The sequence below is a fragment of the Oreochromis aureus genome, linkage group 13 (genome assembly GCF_013358895.1).
Source record: "Oreochromis aureus strain Israel breed Guangdong linkage group 13, ZZ_aureus, whole genome shotgun sequence".
Classification (NCBI taxonomy): Eukaryota; Metazoa; Chordata; class Actinopteri; order Cichliformes; family Cichlidae; genus Oreochromis; species Oreochromis aureus.
In genome coordinates this window covers 33945249-33963606 of record NC_052954.1, presented here as the reverse complement: position 1 = coordinate 33963606, position 18358 = coordinate 33945249, and the positions used below count along the sequence as shown (strand labels likewise).

The 18358-nt window shown below is 45.4% G+C and overlaps 1 protein-coding gene across 2 annotated transcripts in view; it reads right to left on the bottom strand.

Moving 5' to 3' along the window:
• Nucleotides 1-784: 784 nt before the first annotated feature.
• Nucleotides 785-18358, bottom strand: part of LOC116335525 (spectrin beta chain, non-erythrocytic 1) — a 98910-nt gene continuing 81336 nt past the window's right edge. The window contains exons 27-43 of one of the 2 annotated variants that reach the window (XM_031759242.2): nucleotides 18123-18347; nucleotides 17317-17406; nucleotides 16897-17175; nucleotides 15130-15260; nucleotides 14849-15053; nucleotides 14298-14672; nucleotides 14109-14195; nucleotides 11416-11573; nucleotides 11134-11272; nucleotides 10906-10990; nucleotides 10631-10827; nucleotides 10446-10543; nucleotides 9798-9852; nucleotides 4691-4893; nucleotides 4385-4558; nucleotides 4197-4239; nucleotides 785-3654 (exon numbers count right to left, since the gene is read on the bottom strand). In XM_031759242.2, coding sequence (XP_031615102.1) covers nucleotides 3442-3654; nucleotides 4197-4239; nucleotides 4385-4558; nucleotides 4691-4893; nucleotides 9798-9852; nucleotides 10446-10543; nucleotides 10631-10827; nucleotides 10906-10990; nucleotides 11134-11272; nucleotides 11416-11573; nucleotides 14109-14195; nucleotides 14298-14672; nucleotides 14849-15053; nucleotides 15130-15260; nucleotides 16897-17175; nucleotides 17317-17406; nucleotides 18123-18347 — 2757 coding nt within the window. In that variant the 3' untranslated portion in view covers nucleotides 785-3441. The remainder of the gene's footprint in view (nucleotides 3655-4196; nucleotides 4240-4384; nucleotides 4559-4690; nucleotides 4894-9797; nucleotides 9853-10445; nucleotides 10544-10630; nucleotides 10828-10905; nucleotides 10991-11133; nucleotides 11273-11415; nucleotides 11574-14108; nucleotides 14196-14297; nucleotides 14673-14848; nucleotides 15054-15129; nucleotides 15261-16896; nucleotides 17176-17316; nucleotides 17407-18122; nucleotides 18348-18358) is intronic. The other variant, XM_031759243.2, reaches the window with a different exon arrangement.

Here is an 18358-nt window from a genome sequence, read left to right as displayed (position 1 = left end):
GGTGCTATGTGCACTTTTTATACCGTCTATGGAAGTTTATTAGACAAAATAAAATCAAAATAACAGGGATTTGGATTTGTGTCATATCAGTGTCAAAGCTGATAAAACCTGGTTTTTCCTGTTATAAAGGAGTTCTCACCTCCAGCCATCACCAAGTGCTGCCACAGAGGATTAGTTTTATTTCTAGGTCGAGATAACAGTTATACGACAGATTATTAGGGCCACACTAAGAAAAATAATATTGTTGATCAATTTGAGAAAAAGTTGTTGTTTGAAGACAAACTGCTGCTGTGGCCTCGACAAGACGCTGTGTTTAGATAGTTAATGAAACAAACTGATCAGCTGTCATTGGATACATCATACATGTAAACATACATCATCGTTATTGTGTTTCTGTCTGAGCAGCTTTTGCACCATTGCTTCAGCGTCCTCGTGCTGATCACAGAGGAAGCTAATGTTTATGTGTGAAACAGAAATCATGTCCTCCTTTATTACTAAAACTGTACGACCTCACTAACTCAGGCCACAGCAAGTGTGGACGTTTATCTTGAAATAACAACAGTAACCTGCACATTTAGACTTCCTCTGGAAATGGTCGATAACATTTGCTTTCTTAATGTGGCCCTAATGCTCCTCCATACTGTCGAGAACTGGAGCCACATAAATAAAATCAGTTTATACATAGTAATCACTCACAGCTGTACTTTATCTGTATTTACAGTATTGTGCAAAAGTGACACACCCACACACACATTCACTGAAAAAATAAAAATCAGTCCCACGGTTTCTTTTTAAAAGCATTTTAATGGCTTTTTTGCACATATGTAACAGAGATGGGGAAAAGTCTACGGGTGCAGATCCAACTAGCAGTGACCCCCGGTCCACGTCATTCCAACTACGTCACCTACGAACCCCGGCCCCGCCCACCCTCCCATCGTGGCATTATTGATTGTGCAGTATGAGGAAATCTCTCATCTTACTATGGTTACAGTGACAGGAATGCACATCATATTTATCAAATCGCCAGAAAATTAAGCACAAAAAAACAAAATGACAGAAAGAACAGGAAGCATTTCAGGGCCAATCAGAGTGAAGACGTTTTCACCCCGCCCCTTCTAACCCCACCACCAGCTGTGGAAAAACACACGCACCCACGTTTTTTATAGTTTCGGGCTCGTTTCTGTGTTTTTGTTCACTTTGTCTGGCATCCTACGGAAGTCCGTTAATGACAACATTTGTAACAATAAATGTACACATATATATGTAAGATGAAAAATCACCTTCTCTGGCAGCTATTTTAATCTATAACTCCAGATTAGGAAATCATCCCAGTTCAGACGTTGGTGTTAAAGTTGGGCTTGCAGGTCATTTACCATGTACGTGATTTCCATTGAAGCGAAGTTTGTGGTGCAGCGATTGGACAGAAGAGACTTCATCTCAAAAACTAATTTTCAAAAGTTTGTCGAGCAAAAGTGGCACCTCAGAGTAAAGCAAATACTTTAAATAAGAAAATGATTGCCGTCATATTTTTTTTTTTTTACTGTTTATTGAAGTTTTATAGTCCAAGAAATTAATCAGTAATCAAAGGAGGGACCAGTAGCAGCCCAAGACTTAACCTACTATTTATTTTCTCAAAGATTTATTTGATAGTTTATTTAATGAGTCATCGAGTCAAATCGAGTGGAGATCTTCTGCACTTATGTCCGATTAGTGTAAAATTCCCTGTTTCAAATCTCCAATAAAACTCTTATTAAATCTGAACAAACTGTTTTTCACAATGAGACGACTCAAGCATCACGTACGTCATTAGCTTAGTTTACAACTACATTCTTACAGCGAGCGAAGCCTGTTCAGCTTCAAGAAATGTGAAGTTCTGATCTCATTAACAAGAAACCAGAAACAACAGGAAAGAAAAAAAAGTGTGACTTTTGTCATGAAAGGACTTCCGTAGGTGTAGCTTGACTCATCATTGGCAATAAAAGGCTGAAATCTTAAAGAAAAAAAAAAGAACTGAGTGCTGAAGCCAACAAGCAAGCCACCAACATTACTCACTTCCAGTAAATGCTTTTTAAAACCAGCTCATCCACTAACAACAGCGATGCTTAAAGTAACCTTTGTGTTTTATTTGTACATCTATGCCTTCATACTCGCCGCACTAAATAAAGACTTAGCTTAACTGTGGGACAGAAAAACAGGAGGAAAAACACCAACAAAGGGCTGAAGGAGACGTTCCAGAAATGCAAAAGTAGAAAAGAAACCCCATTGAACGCCTAAAAGATCGAGTTAACGAACATTCGCAGTTATTCTCCCATCGAGACTCGATGGCTCCTTCATTCGGGTTGGTTAAGTGTTCGCGCCGTTAAGAAAGTTATCCTCAAAGCTTATTACGGTCGGTAGGTCTTAATAGCATTAATAATAATAATAGGTGAAATTAAACACAGGTTTATTTTTAACAGTTTGTTATACACAAGTTATACATACAGTCAAAAGCACTGCAGGGTAACGCTCTGAGTCGCTGCGGGAATCAGACGGCGCCGGAGCGGAACAGACCGTCGCGACGATCGTTTGCTTTTCGCGGTTTTATTGCGCAAACCGAACCGTCAGAAAAGCTCCGAGCGACTCGTCTCTGCGCTTCGACGGCTCAAAGGATCACCCCGCCGTGGCCTCGGTTTTCCCCGCTACAGAGGGATACACGTCATCTTGCAAAGACAAGGCCTCGCAAAAAAATAGGAAGCTGAGGATGGACTCTAACAGGAAGTACTTCCCAAAAAACTAAACAAAAAACGAGAAGGAAAACCCGCCGAGACGAACTGCAAACACGGGAAAGCCGGGGAGAACGGGAGATACAGAAAACAGCGATAAGAGTAAAGAAAGTGGGAACTCCTCTAACGTCGTGTTCTCCTTGTTGTTTAAACGACAGCAGCTGCCTGAAGCGTCGCAGACCCCGCCCCCACGCCCCGCCTTTTAAACCACTTCAGTCAGATTTGGAGTATTTCCTGCTCCTGATCCGAGCAGAGGAAGCAGGTGGGGGATGTTTGTAGCTGTACTGGAGCTCTGAGCCGGACCGGACGGTTGATAGGCACAGAGTGGAGAGTTTTGGCTCGGAGCTTGCATGCTGGAGAGGACGAGGAGGAGGAGGAGGAAGAAAGAAGAGAAGGAGAGGCTGTTTGGGATGCGATCTGACATAGCAACTGCTGCAAATGTTAAAACTCTTATTCTCTAATTACATGATGTGAGGCGATGCTTTGGGTTACACGAGTGTAATTACATTTGGAGCGCTTCGTCTATTCGGCTCTGGGTTATGACAGTTGCTATGAGCAGAAAAGTCGGACATCTTCAACAACATTTGACCAAAGTTCGTTCGATAACGAGGAGCGACCCCAAACAGCACCACAGGAAGGAGGAGGAGGAGGCGGAGGAGGGGAGGCTGAAGAACAGCGTCTATTTCTTCTTGCTGAACAGACTGAAGCGTTTCTCCTTGTCTTTCTCTCGTTTGCCCGGGCTCGACTCGGCAGTCGCCGTGGCTGCGACGGAGGCCGGCAGCGTCTGAGCGCGTGCGGCGGGGGCGGGCGTGCTGTGGCTGCTGGGCGTGACCTCGGGCTTCTCGCCCGACACGGCGGCGGTGATGGTCGAGATCCATGTGTTCATCTCCTCCTGGAGGACGAGCAGAAGGAGACAAAGAGGAAGGAAGCAGTCAGAGCAGCAGGAAGTGCTGATGATGTCTCTGATACTATTAGAAAAACAACTTGTTTATAGCGTTGAGTCACCTCCAGCTACACCTGCTCACCTGCTCAAGGGATACAGGTGGTTTTAAAAAAGTGCGCATAATGAGATCAGAAATATTTGGGCCTAAACAAAAGCAGACGAAGCAAAAGAACGAAGGAAGAAATGAGCTCAGGTGAAACAGCAGAAACATTACATCATAATTACTGTAACACCACTCGTCCTCCAGCTCGCCCCTCCTCTACGGTCACATGACCTGGGCCTTCGACTCGAGCACGTCAGACCACCATGACCCGGGTGAGCGCTCATATGTAACACATTTCGGGATATGTACACTTGTTTTTGATCATTTGCAACCTTTTCTACAAAGAGCCAAACAAATAAATGGTCGACATGTGAAGCAGATATAATAACAGCGACGACTGTTGACTAAAACTGAACGACGACCAAAACACTGAGGATAAAATACTTACATCATCTTTGGCTTGGAAGAGATACTCATTGCCGTCCGTGAGCCTGCGGAGGTGAACACACACATTAGCAGGAAGTTCAAACTGCACACGCTGGCGTCCGTTAGGTTCTTTTTTTAAATGAAAGAACTGCAGCGTTTTGCTTAAAGCTGTCTTTGATGTGTTTCTGATTCGTCCAGTCTGAAACTCACTTCAGCTTGAAGACGTGCTTCTTCTTCTTGTAGTCCAGCGCCACCTCGCAGACGGCGTCCTTCAGGCTGATGGGGATCTCGCTGTGGTAGGGAATGCCCTGACTGGCGCTCTTCTGATCCTTGTAGAAACCCATCTCCTGGAGGTTGATCACACAGTACACATTGTGCCACGACCTGCAGGGACACGAGCAGACGTCGACCTTATCGCTAAGCTTTATTTTCTTACAATAACAGCAGCTCACAAGCGTGACTTATTATTATTTGGGTTATGATTTCTTTCCAGGTGCGTCTGCAGGTGATCCCCACCTGTTTGAAGCCTTCTTGTTGTGCCCCTCCCACTCGTGTTTGCGGTGCAGGAAGGTCTCCAGCAGGGGCTTGGGGGCGTCAGGTTGGGTTTTGGCCGGCAGGGTGGCAGCTTGGCTGGGCTTGCCCTTGCGAGACGCCCCCGGAGACCCTGCGGGGCTGGGCTCCGACACCCCATTCACCACGTCGGCCCCTTCGACGTTCTCCTGGAAACAGAAGAGAGCATCAGAGGAGAAACTCGTTTATGAGTGAAATAAGAAGGGAAGCTGTGAATCAGAGTTATGAGAGCTGCAGCATGCAGAGCAGTTTGTAGAAACTAAAACCCGAGACCAGAAGGATTCGACTGCAGGCCTCTCCTGAATCTACACTTGTCTGCACTCGCCTCACATAGAACTCCTAAAACCAAACTGACGTCAAATATTCCAGGATGACCAATCCTGGGAAAATGCAAGCAGATTAAAGTGGACTAAACCAAACCAGCTGAGGGAAACCAGCGGGTCCATCTACTCCGAGTGTAAGGATCCCATTATCTCGCTCTCTGTTACCTTTATTAAACTGACATCAGTTCATATCAGGCCACATGATTATTATTATTATTATTTGCCCCGATGCAGGAACACCACATGCCTGCGGTCTGTTGTATGTCTGTTGGCAAGAACTTAATTAAAAACAAGTTAATCCAGGAAAACTGGCGGCATACTGGGGCAACACCTGAGGCTCAGTGGTTCCAGGGTCGTCACCACTTTGGCCAGCGGACCGGTAAAGTGAATCCATTCAAACTTCCTGTCATACATCTTCTGTTCCAGTGGTGGGCGCTCATATTAAACATAACTAATGAGGAAGCAGTAATCCCTGTCAACCAAAACCCCTGCAGACTGCTCTGAGCACCATTTCATTAAATTTTTTCTACAATTGGATCTGGATGATGTCACAGAGTGAAAGCCCCACCCACTGGCTGGTCCAATGGTCTTTTTAAGAGGAGCAACCAATCAGAAAAAAGGTGGGTTAATGGGAGAGTGGCCCAAACGAATTTGAAGTACTGATCATGCAAAGCTACCCTAGTATGTCCAAGTATAAAACTATAAAGCTGAACATGAACAGGTCACCTGTAACAGGTTAATAACCCCACTTCCCTACCTCTGAACTGCTCAAACCAACACAACTACTGCAGACTTCTGATTGGCTCATTGAGCCTCTGACATCAGCTACATCAGCCTCGTAAAGCAGCGTTTTAGCTCAGTGTTATTTGGTGTGAGCTGAGCTGAATTTCTGCAGTGATTAGAGAAACATTTGTATTAAATATTAAGATTTCAAACATGCTCTGATTACACACTTTACCACATGCACAGTGCCAACACCACTCAGAAACGCACAACACGGTGGCGAGCGTGAAGAAAGAGGAGGACAGGGAGAAGCCAGCACAGGTAAGAACAAAAAACACACCAAAAAAATCTCAAACAATTATGGACAAAATTGCTTGGAAGTCATTACTGGGTGTCATTGTTGGTGAGGGGAGAAGGCGATTGGCCTAGTATCATAAACAGATTTGACTCTTTCCACACCACACCCACTCCAACCGGATGCTTATTACCCCGTTACTGAGCTCTTCAAGGGATGGACGAATGGGCAGTTCGAAGGCCGGACCGATCCTGGACCGATCCTGGGAGCTTTAACTGAAGAGCTGGACCGATCCCGGGAGCTTTCAATTAGAACTCACGAGGAGCGAAACTGATGCTGGAAGACTTTACTGGGCTCGGGTTATCCTCTGAGCTTTTACTTGAGTGTTTCCTCATGGCTTCAGCGTTCTCCTTCTCAAACACTCGACCAGTTATTCAAGGGATTTGTTAGGACTTGGATCAATCCTAGGAACTCTCACCAAAGGACAGTCCGGATCAGATGTAGGGGCTCCAACTTGTACTACTATTACCTATATTTAGTACAGCAGTTTTTCCTAAGAATTTTACTTGAGCTTGTTAAAGGCTAGACCAGATCCAAGTGTTCCTGTTTCAGTGTTTTCTCCACCAATCAACTATTCCTGAAGAACGATCGAAGCCTGGAGCTGAAGCAGGTGTTTGTTTGATTTTTAAACATTTTTGCAACTGACAGTAAAGACCATTTTTTACTGCTTAGCAGTCTTTCCTGAGAACAATTACTTAATGACTGAAGAGCTAAACCGATGCCAACAGCCATGCTATCCTCTGAAGACTGCGCTGATTTTGTTATCATTGAATTTAAACTTGAGCCTGAACCTTTGGCTGTGATACAAGTCGTTAGAAATTAACCTTCTTAGCGAATTATAAACACTTGACTTGTACATAAAAGCTCATTTTCAGTAACTTGGAGGATTACATCTGTAAACCTGTGCAGATGTTGTACAGATTAAATCCACTGTAGAACAAATTTCTGGGCTTTTCTAACTGAGGCGGTCCATCTGTGTTTACTTTCAGGTTACAGAACTAGTCCTAGGTGTTAAACTCAGCAGGAACGCTGATTTATTGGGGTGAACTGAAATATATTGGATTTGTCAGGGGACGAAACATATAGCTTATCTGATCTTTTTCTTGACTCTGTAAAATAACTAAATATATTTGACTAAAGGAAAGCCCCAGGATGAAAACTGGTGAAAATCATTAGATGCAGAAACAACAGAACATCCAACTGAAACACTAATGATGGTGACAGCATGCAACACAAACACCAACACTGTACATGGAGAGAAAAGTGAAAAGTATGCATGGACAACACATGGACTGGTTGGTTCTGACGGGTTTATTGGGGAATGTGTGTTAGTCGGGGAACGACTGAAGGAACTGCATCGACATGCAAAAACAAACCATGAACAGAAAAAAGGAAATGACAACAAACAATGAAAACAAGACAGGAAACAGCATCTCAGTGATACAACAGCAATAAATACAATGGGGAGAAACGCCCACGGTGAGACGTGTGGCTGTGGATGTTTGTAAATAGGTGGAGAATCAGTTTGACATGAGGCAGTGGAATGATTTTTAACATGGATTGTAGGTGCAATGATTACATGTAGGGAGCAGCAGTGAACGAACACTCAGGGGCCGAATACAGCGGAGCGTCGATACAACGCCAACTATGACCTCAGCGGGAACATACGATTGATTTTGAGGTAAATTTTAAAAGTTGTGATGACATCAGCGTTGGAGTCAGGTGTTCCTATTAAAGTGGCCACTGGGTGTACGTCACAATATTAACGTCCCTTATTTGGATTTCTGTGTTTCTGACAAATGAGTCGTGAACGGTGTAAGTATGAACATGAATGAAAGTTGGAGGTGGAAATGTAAGTCAGGGCCTGCCTCTGGTGTGCAAAGACGGAGAACAATTAACACGAGTTCACTGTTAAATAGTTCAGTTATACATGTGTTATTATCATTTTCCCTTTAGTTTCCACTTTATAAGCTGATACATCTGCTTTTTAATTCTGTGTAACTTACATTACTGCACAAATATGCATTTAATGGTTTTTATAAGTACAATATTAAAGAGATAATAGAGTGTTTAACAGAGTTACATGGAAAGGATATACACGTGTTTTATGAGATGGTGAATGGTCTGTGGACGTAGGCACAGGTGGAGCAGTAGGTGCACTTTTCCATTTGTTGGGATGTTTTTGGATTTTCTTTTTTTAAACTTTGGTATCAATGATAGAGGTTAAATATAACTTCACGTGTTCTGACAAATACATAAAAACTAACATGATTCATGATTTACTGCATTTAGTGAACAAATCACAACAACAGGCTCAAGGTCATTTATACTGGTGGGACAAAGACGCTACAATCTGTGTTACTGTAGGGATAATTCTGTAGTTACTTTGTTATAAATTTATATCATGAATATTTTTATTATATTTTGAACTCAAGACTTTTTTTTTTGCTATATGAAGATATCTTTTCAAACTATAGTTTTATTAAGCCAAATACCATTTGAGTGATTTAAGGTATTTGTTATATATATATTTCATTTCATCTGTTTGGAATTGAGCTTAAAGTACAGACTGACAACGTAAAGGTTTCTTCCTGTTAAAAGGGAGTTTTTCCTTCCCACTGTCGCCAAAGTGCTTGCTCATAGGGGGTCATATGATTGTTTTTCTCTGTATGTATTACTGTAGGGTCTACCTTACAATATAAAGCACCTTGAGGCGACTGTAGTTGTGATTTGGCGCTGTGTAAATAAACCTGAATTGAATTGAATTGAAAGTGTTATCAATCAAACTAAACTTAAAGGTTTTATTGTAAGACAAAAACAGTAAGATGTGCTTTTTCTTAACATCGGGATAAATCAGCTTCAGTTTGAATGATTGATAAACTGATTAAAATTGTCTTTGGTTTTGTTTCATGGTGAGTCACGATATGCTGATGACACCACGATTTACATTTCAGAAAAAATCTCTTGTATGAAAATGGAACAAATGCTTTAAGTGGCAGTTTGTGGTTTTAAGGCTCATTCTGAGTTTAAGATGTCTTTCTGTTTGTGTCCTCAGTCATTCATATTCCACAGGGTGAGTTTATAAATGATGACATAAACTAGCAGGAACATTAAGAACTGAGGGGAGAGGATGACAGGAGTGTCAAGCTGAGAGAGAGGAGGAGGAAAGGGAGGGAAAGAAAAATGAGGAGTGGTAAAAACTCTGGTTTGTTCTTCTGTTTGTGACATTTTGAACTGAAAGAACACAAACACTGCTTTCCTCCTGTCTTTGTCCAGCCTCTGTCACTGAACAAAGTGGAACGTCAGTGAAGTTTGGTTCATATTAAAAGTTCCCACCAAAGTAAAAGGTCTCAAACTCAAAGGTGATGCTGAAGTGCAAAGGCTGCATCTGCAGGCTTTCTTAAAAACAGCCTATCAGCTGTGATTCCTCACACTAAGAGTCAGTAAACAAATATGTGAAAAGAAGATTACACCTTGAAAGCTAAACTCGTTTTAAAATAAGACATTAATAATCAGAAAGGAGCAGCAAACGATAAATGCTGGAGATGTGAGGACATGTGTGCGCTGTGGGTGCAGGTCAGGGTGCAGCGGCGCCCCTGCGGCTCTGCAGGGTGCCGCTGTATTTCTGGTAGGCGAGTGAGCGGTAACTAACCCTGGGAGACTCCTGGTCGGACGGCAGCCCGTTCTGAGACGCCGGCTCGCCCACCCTGCAAAAAGCACAGCGACGCACAGAGTTAGACGCACCTCAGTGGGTTCGTCCCTGAAGACTGAACGAACTCGCTCAGCTGGCGAAGTTAGAGGATTAAACTGACAACCTTCATGTGAGCGCTGCGAGCAGGCTGCACGGTTTAGGTGCAAACATGTCTGCAAACATTCGTTAACAACTATAATAACAACAATAATTTAATGAAAATATTTGTCACAATAACATTAATGCCAACTGTACATGTGTCTGTGAAAAAAGACAAAAAGTACTCTGACGACAACACAAAGCAGTTACTGAGGAAACACGACCGAGTCGCAAACAATCAAAATGCTGCTTACAGTATCCAAAGTTCCTGACGCAAAGGAAACTTCCCAAAAAGGATTTAAACAAAGACGGAGACAAATTATCAGGAATTATAATTTAACTCTTAATAAGTTCTGTTAACTCATTGGGGCAAAAGCCCAGAAATGAAAGAAACACGAGACGTTAAAACACTTCAAACAGAACTTTTCTTTGATTCTTTGAACTAAAACCAGACAACTGCCCAGTCCGTACATCGGTTTGGGACTGCCGATGACAAACTGACGCTCTCACCTTTGAGCTGCAGCGTCGGCGGGCTGGGCCTCAGCGGGCGGAGGTTGTCTCTTCTTCTCTTCTTCCTCTTGCATTCTTCTCACTTCCAGTAACTCCATCTGGAACCAGAAAAACAAACTCAACGTCCCGTTTTTCAGAGCTGAGATTTAATCCAGTGATAACACTTTCCCGTGGCGCGCGCTCACCGTGGTCAGCCTCTCCAGCGCAGCGAAGCGTTCCTCCCAGGTGGCGGCCGACTTCTCGAAGGCCTCGTGGCGTTTGATGAGTTTCTCCACCTCGTCCACGCTCTGCCCCATCTCCCTGCTGGACAGGTAGGGCTCCTGTCCCAGCAGCCACGCCTCGGCCACGCCTGCGTCCCGCGAAAACTGGTGCACCTCCAGCACTGGAAGCAAATCCACACCTTAGACCGAATCCACCCGCTCACCTCGGACTATAAACTGAACAGGAGAGAGGCACTTACCCAGTCTAAGCCACTCCCATCTGTCCTCCCACTTGTCAATCATGTCTTTCCTCTTGTCCGTCAACTGAAGCAACTTTTCTTTAATCTGCGAGGAGGAAAGATTTGAAAGTTCACAACTTCAGTAAAGAGATGACATCACCACAAACAGAGTAATGAATGATTTCGCGGCAGCTTCCGCGCGCTTGGCCTGCTCGCTCTGAGTGTCTGGAAAATGTGGGAAGTCTCCACCTCCTCTGAAGCGTAGTGCTTCCTGGCTAGCAGGGCTTTGCCCAGCTCGATGCAGGCGGTGAAGCTGTCGTTGCGGGCGTCGATCTCCGCCTTGATGCCCTGGTGGTTGTTCATTAGCAGCTCCACGGACGAGACGTCCCTGAAAACAAGCACGAAGTCACATGAGCAACGTTTCTGATCTGAACCCCCAAACATTCAGAAACATTTAGGATGAGCTTTTAAAATAAACCTGTAAAGGGATACAGTTATTACAGGAAGCTCCGCCCCCTCCGTGCCTCCTACCTGGGCTTTTCCTGAGCCTCGATGAGGCGGATGACGTCTTCCATCCACAGCATCAGGTCGCGCACCATGCTCAAGAAGCGGAACTTGTCTCCGGTGTCGACCAGCTTCGCCCGCCGGCCCTCCACCGCCTCCAGCAGGTTCTTCCAGGCCTCCAACACCTGAGGGGGGGAGGAGACGACAAAGAGCGACGGTCAGCCCCAAGTGACTAGAGGCTCAGAAGACCTGGTTTAATTAATGCAGTCTAAAAGGAGCCGGCTGGGCCTCTGAGAATCAGGGACAGGGACAGGAAGTGATGACATCCAGACTCAGATCACTTGGGGGGGGTGGGGGGGGACTAGTAGATCTAGTGTTGCAGGCCACCAGCTGTGCTGTCGGGCAGCGTAACAGCCTGAGGGCACAAATAAAAGCCAATCACAGCAAATAAAAAGTCATACGTGCAGAGTGCAGAGGCCAAAGCTGGACAGCAAACAGCAGCACTTCCATCAGTTATTACATCAGCTGTTATCTGTTTATTCGTGCCTCTGTTCGGATTTCAGACGATGACGTAAGCAGACAGGATATATCGTCTATCTGAGAAGCAAGCGTGGACTGATTCTGCTTCATGCTTCTGGTTCCTGTGGTTCATATTAAACATGATCAGGTTCTAATAATGAGCTCAGAGACCCCCACGAAGCTACTCTGGGATCTGTATGATGTCACAGAGAGGGGATCGCAACATGTAGCCAATCGGTTCAATGCTGTTTTAAAGTGGGAGGAGCTAAAGCTGTTTCGGAGCCAGGATCAGAGAAAGAAGGATTATTTTGAACTGTGAATCATTCAAAGCTGCTGTAAGAACAAAAATATTGCTTTCACACTAACTGCTGAATGTAGTTGATATATTACTAATTCTGAAGATTACATTGTTTGTTACTCATTAAAAGCACGTTTTCATTCTAACTGATGACTTTCTGCAGAAACGTGTGTTTATGTGAATCTGCACATTAAAGTCCAGTTTTAACCAAACTGACCGAATTATTCTGTACTTTTTATGAAATTGTGTCTTTTAAGCTTTTCACACATCTTTCAGTTTGTGTTTGTAACATTTATCGATGAATCCCGGCTGCAGATGTTTTACTGTGTTTGAGGACGCGGGTTGTTCAGGGTGAATGTTTACAAAGCCGAACAACCCGGCTGACCGTCATCGTTTCAGAATAACCCCTCTGACTCTGCGACTCGTCAGCTGATGGAGTCGTGGCTGCGGAGGACTGCAAGCTGAACGCTCTGGCAGCTAACGAGGAGGAAGCCTAAAACTATTTAAAAGCATCTTTAAGGAGGCCAAAACTGTCAGTCTGTTGTCTTCCGTCTCTGCCGAGTCAGCAGACTCAAACTCTGGTTGCAAACTAGGAGCAGCACTTGTTTTAATCCCCTCTGCGGCCCAGGCGGGCGGAGTTCCTCCCACACAAAGGAGACAAAGAACAAATGGTCGGAGCGTTTGCGGGGAACACCAAGCTGCATGGGAAAGACTAAAATGTTACTGCAGCTCATCAACATTTTAGTCAGACTGGAGGAAAGAAAGCCTAAAACTGCAGCCAAAATGAAGACTGATGCAAAGCCGACGTTTGTGGTAAACAGAGTCTCACCTCTCCCTTTCTCCTCTGGGCGGTCAGGGAGGAAACGGACATACAGGGAATGGTCAAAACACAACGCCATCAAAAACACTCAGTGCTCAGCATCAACAGTCCAGCTCCAGCAGGGCGGGACTGACGCGAATACGGAGCAAACCCAGCAGCTCGCAGGTCGGCCTGTTTAGGATCCTTTTACCATGTTCATGGTTACAGAGTAACATCGTGTTTTCAAAGCACGACTCGAGATTTCTTCCACAAATAGTGACGCCGGACCCGACAAAGAACAGAGGCACAGGAACGTTAAACAGGAAGAGGTGGAGCCACGAGGTGTGCGAGCTGCTTAGCTGCTTCTCTGTTCAGGCCAGCACGCCGTCTCCTCTCTGGAGTCAAATCCTCATTTGAAGGTTTTTCACTAATGTTTTATTAAACTGTCCTGATTTACAGAAACATGACGCTGAGATGTTTGAGGACACGTGGGAGCTGGAGGTGATGAGACTGCAGACAGGAGGAGTCCTGCTGTCACAGCAGGGCTTCCTGTTTCTCGCCCGTAACCTCTCTGAGTGACAGCGGCGAGCCGTGCACGATCCTGCACGCTGCACACGGCAGCGACCACGCGCACGCTCCCGTTCACCTCTGACACTTAACCTGAACTCCTGTTTTAAATGATTTTTCCTCATTATGGGAATAACACAATAAAGCTGGAAGTGTACAGCGTGTTCCCAGGATTTTGACCATGCCCTGTAACATCCTAAAATTTTCTGTGAGTTCAAACGTTTAGCTTCCCTTCGCCTCTCGATCTGTGACTCCAGCTCGTGTCCGAGTGTCTCAGAGAGCGCAGACCTAAAATTATTACTGTGACATAAAGTGCCTGAGCTGCGCAGGAAGAGTGCGGTGTTAGTGCGGCAGCAGTGCAGCATGCGTGAGGCGAACAGCCTTTTAAAGTGACGTCACGACATCAGCGCTGCGTCCAGCTCATTGGTCAGTAAGAGGAGGAGGAGGAGGAGGAGGAGGAAGATCAGGGTGCGAGTGAACTGAGCTCAGTGCTGATGTGGTTTCTCTGCACCTCTGCTGCCTGACACCGAGGCTCACCTCTCCTTCTCGCTTCTGGATGTCGTCGGCTTTGTCTCCGGCGTACGCCGACTGCAGGCGAACGGCGTCCTCCTGAAGCTGCCGCACCTGCGAGAGAAGCAGCACGGAAACGTTTCAACATACGGAACAGCTTAAAAACACACGAGGCGGGAGACGAGAAAGAGAAGAGGGAGGAGGATAAATACTCACCTGCGTTCCCAGCGCCTGAATGTCGTGTTCAAAGGTGGTGTGCATCCTCTGCAGGGTCTCCACCGTGTTCTGGTCTCGGCCCAGCTCCTCCGGCAGCTTCTTGTGTTTGTCCAGGATGCGGTTGAGGATCTCCTTGGCGTCGTGGTAGAATTTGTGGAGCTCGTAGGAGGCGGCGAGGATCTGCGTCCGTGTGTCGATGAGCTCCAGCAGGTCGGCCCAGGCCTCGTTCAGGCCGTCCTTCCACTCCGCGATGGTGGCGGCGTCGCCGTGGCCGGTGTTGATCAGCTCATCCGCCAGCTTGTTGACGCCGTCCACGCGCTCCTGGCCGATGTTGCCCGTGTCGCGGGCGAATTCTCTGAAACGCTCCTGCAGCATCTGCAAGAGGAGAGGAAATAGAAAATGCCACATTCACAAACGAAGTGGTGTCTTTAAATCTTTGTGACGTCCAGTTTTCACTCGTTTTTATATGGACACGTCGGGTTTTTTATGCTTTCATAAGAACCACAGAGGCGCCTGCACGGCGTGAGGAGGCGGCTGATAAAATAACTCACGGTGACGTGCTCATAGTCCTGTCCCAGCTCGTGCGATCCGGCCACCACCTCCCTCTCGGCGATCCACTGCTCGAGGTCGTCCACCTCCCGGTTGAGCTGGAAGAGGCGGAAACGCTCGTCCAGCTTCCCGCGGCGCTCCTCGGACAGATCCTTCAGGCCGGCGTACAGCTTGTCCACCTGAGACTGACGCATGCCGATGCGCTCGCTGCAGGACAGATTTTAAATCCTCATTATTCGCTAAATTTATTCCTCTCTGAGACAAAGCAGGAAAACGGCCTCACCTGTCGGGGTGCCCGGCAGCCACCAGGCCCCGGCTGGTGCTGGACAGCTGATGGACGGTGTCGGCGTAGTCCTCCACCGCCTGCTCCAGGATCTGATGCTTCTTCAGCATGGCCACCGAACTCTGCTCGTCCTATAGGCACACACAGACCGGCTGATTTTAACAAAAGCAAAAGTTCAGATTTTTCTGGACTTTCCAACATGATTCAAAAAGAAACTAAATTAAAGAATCAGAAACAAGAAGTGAGAAAGGAGAGAAGATGCTGAGGAAAAGAAAAGTGAAGGCAGTGGAAGGAAAGCTGGGAAGGTTAAACAGCTCAGAGTTTCCCCTCACCTGCAGAGTTAACCTGAGACCAACGCCACAGAAAAACCAAAGTGAAACCATCAGCCACCTCCAGAGTCTTTAAAGTGAGCTGAGCAGCAGAAACTGCAAACAGTCCGATACCAACACAAAAGCAAAGAGAGGAAGCGGGAGGTGCCCGAAAACCAAGAAAGAGGAAGTTTTTAACCAGGAGGACAGAAACAGGGACCGACCGACTCTCTGTAACATCGTCTTTATTTAAATCGTGCAGGATGTTTCCTCAAGATGGTTCGAAGAGTCGAGGAGTGTTTGAGAAAAGTATTAAGCTGTTTAAAGATATTTTACGGGAAAGTTAAAAGGTTAAAAGCCGCAGTTCCTCTAATGTCCACTAGAGGCTCCAGCAGTGAGTCAGTCCCCATAGACATGTTAAAACTTTGCAGCAGAAACAAACATGTTTACAGCCTGATACACAAACTGTTCTCTGTGGATTATTTCCCCCTTCATAAAAACTATATTCAACTTTAGTCACAGATAAAAGATTAAAAGGAAGTAAAAGACAGGAAGTAGAATAAGAGTGTCTCTCTATGCAGAGGACAGGTTTTCTGTACTGGAGGAGACGTTAACAGTTTATCTGGGGTTCATTTCAGGAGTCAGAGACAAATATAACAACTGCTTCATAACTCACCTGTTTAAGTTATATTTAGGCTTAAAACTTGCATTATTAGGGGCGTGGCCTCTTTGACTGATAGGTGGGTGGTGACACAGGGGGTTGTAGCTGCTAGCTGTCTGCTAGGCCTGGTCTGGAGCGTGTTAGCACAATAACCTCACAGCAGCCATATTATTGGTGGGATAAAGACACTAAAAGTGCTCCAACGGCACAAACGGAGCGTCCGAGAAGTCCGAGCTCCAGTTTTGATGCACAGTGAAATTCTGGGATTTGGATGTTAGGATGTTACTGAGCACTGATCAGGTGAGATGCTCCCACACAGTTTGATCACCAAACTTAACTCTGGCCTTCAAAACATCTAACAGTTGAAACAGAACAAACACCCAGAGAGATACAAGGCAAGTCTCGACAAACATACAGCTAATGAGATGAAGCGCCTCTAAGCTTTTCATTAATGTCATTTTTCCTGCAGAGATATCCAGTGCTGCCTCTAAAGCCAGGAGGACCAGGTCAAACACACTGTGCCTGAATGTAACACAGGGCTGCTGCAGGGCAGGCAGAGAGGACTGCAGGAAAATAATCTGGGAAGATGTTGTTCTTAGAGATGCTTTTATTCTGAAAATCTGAACACATCCACCTGCAAAGCTGACTCTGTTTGGTAAGATGATGTACCGAGGTGCCAGTGCACTAAAACCTGACTCAGGTTTCCATCACACAGCCTAATCTCACGTCTTAGAGCTCTGTTAGTTTGAAACCGTCCGTCCTCTAACAGGCAGCCCCCCCCCCGGCTCATCCCCTTACCTTGGCCTTCTCCTCTGACATCATGTACAGCTCCTGCTCGCTCATCCAGGCCTCGGCCTCGGCGGCGTCAAAGTAGTACTGCTGCGCCTCGTGGGCCTCGCTGAGGCGCGTGTGGCGCTTCTCAGTCTCCTTCTTGATTTGCTCCCACAGCGATTGGAGGTCGGCGAGCCGCTGGCGGATCAGCTCGGTCGTCGGGCTGTCCTCGCGCAGGACGTGCTGGCTGCGCTCGAAGATGTCGTCATAGCGAGGCTGGTGGCCCTGGATCTCCTTCTGCAAGGTCTGTGAAGGTCAAAGGTCACAGGAGGGTTACTGCTTTCATCTTTAATGAAATATTACGAAATTCCCAAACAGGAAGTGCTTAGAAATAAAAACCATCAACATGTGAAAAATGTGCAGTTTGCAGGTAAAGGTGAGGCGTACCTGGTTCTTCTTGATCAGGAGCTGGACCGTCTGCAGGTTGTGTCCGTGGTCGGTTGAAGTGGCCAGAGGCATCCTCTCCTCCACCCACAGCTGCACGCGCACACACACACACACACACACACACACGTCACCCGTTAGTCCCACAGCAGAGCTGCTACACAGATCAGTGTGACTGCAGCAGCAGCTGAGAAATAAAACTGCTGCTACTTCCTCTCTGACGCTTTTACTTCTGGTTCCTTCTCAGACGCCTTCTTTCAAAAGTCGTTTCTGAGAAACGTGGAGACGACGTTTGTGTTCATGTTATTAAAATATAAATCTGTCATCGTTAATGGACCAAAATCACATTAAAAAATTATTTAAATTATTTATGTACTATTATTAATCTACTCTACTGTTTTTGTTTTGTGTGTTTCACTTTGAATTTGTCCATTATTTATTTTATTTTCATAAAGAAAATATCTTTAAAATATATTTAAAATACTAAATACCTCTCTCTCATATATTTTATATATATATATATATATATATATATATATATATATATATATTTTAAATATCTATATATATTTTAAATAATTTAAATATATTTTAAAGATATTTTCTTTAATTTTCCATTTCATGTAGTATTACCTTTTTTTCCTGTAGTTTTTCTTTGATTCCTTTTCATTTATCTCTAAATTCTTTTACTTTTAATGTTTCACACCAATATAATAGAAATTAATTAATTAATTTTGTATTTTACTAACTTTTTCTTGGGCCCAGATGATTTCTTTTCACTTTCAGAGGTCGTTACGTTAAAAACTTACGATCTCGTCCTCCACGTCTCGGTTGAACTGGTGGATCTCCCGCGAGGCCATGAGGTGGTCTCTCCTCTTCTTCAGTGGCTCCTGGAGCGTCTGGAACTTCCTCTCCACGGTGACTCTCTGTCCATCCACCTCCTCGGAGCCTTTCCCCTCCTGGCTGAGGGCCTGTGACTGTTTCTGCAGCTCCTCCACCTCCTTCTGACGCACCTCCACCTGGCTCTCCAGGATCTGCAGGAGGA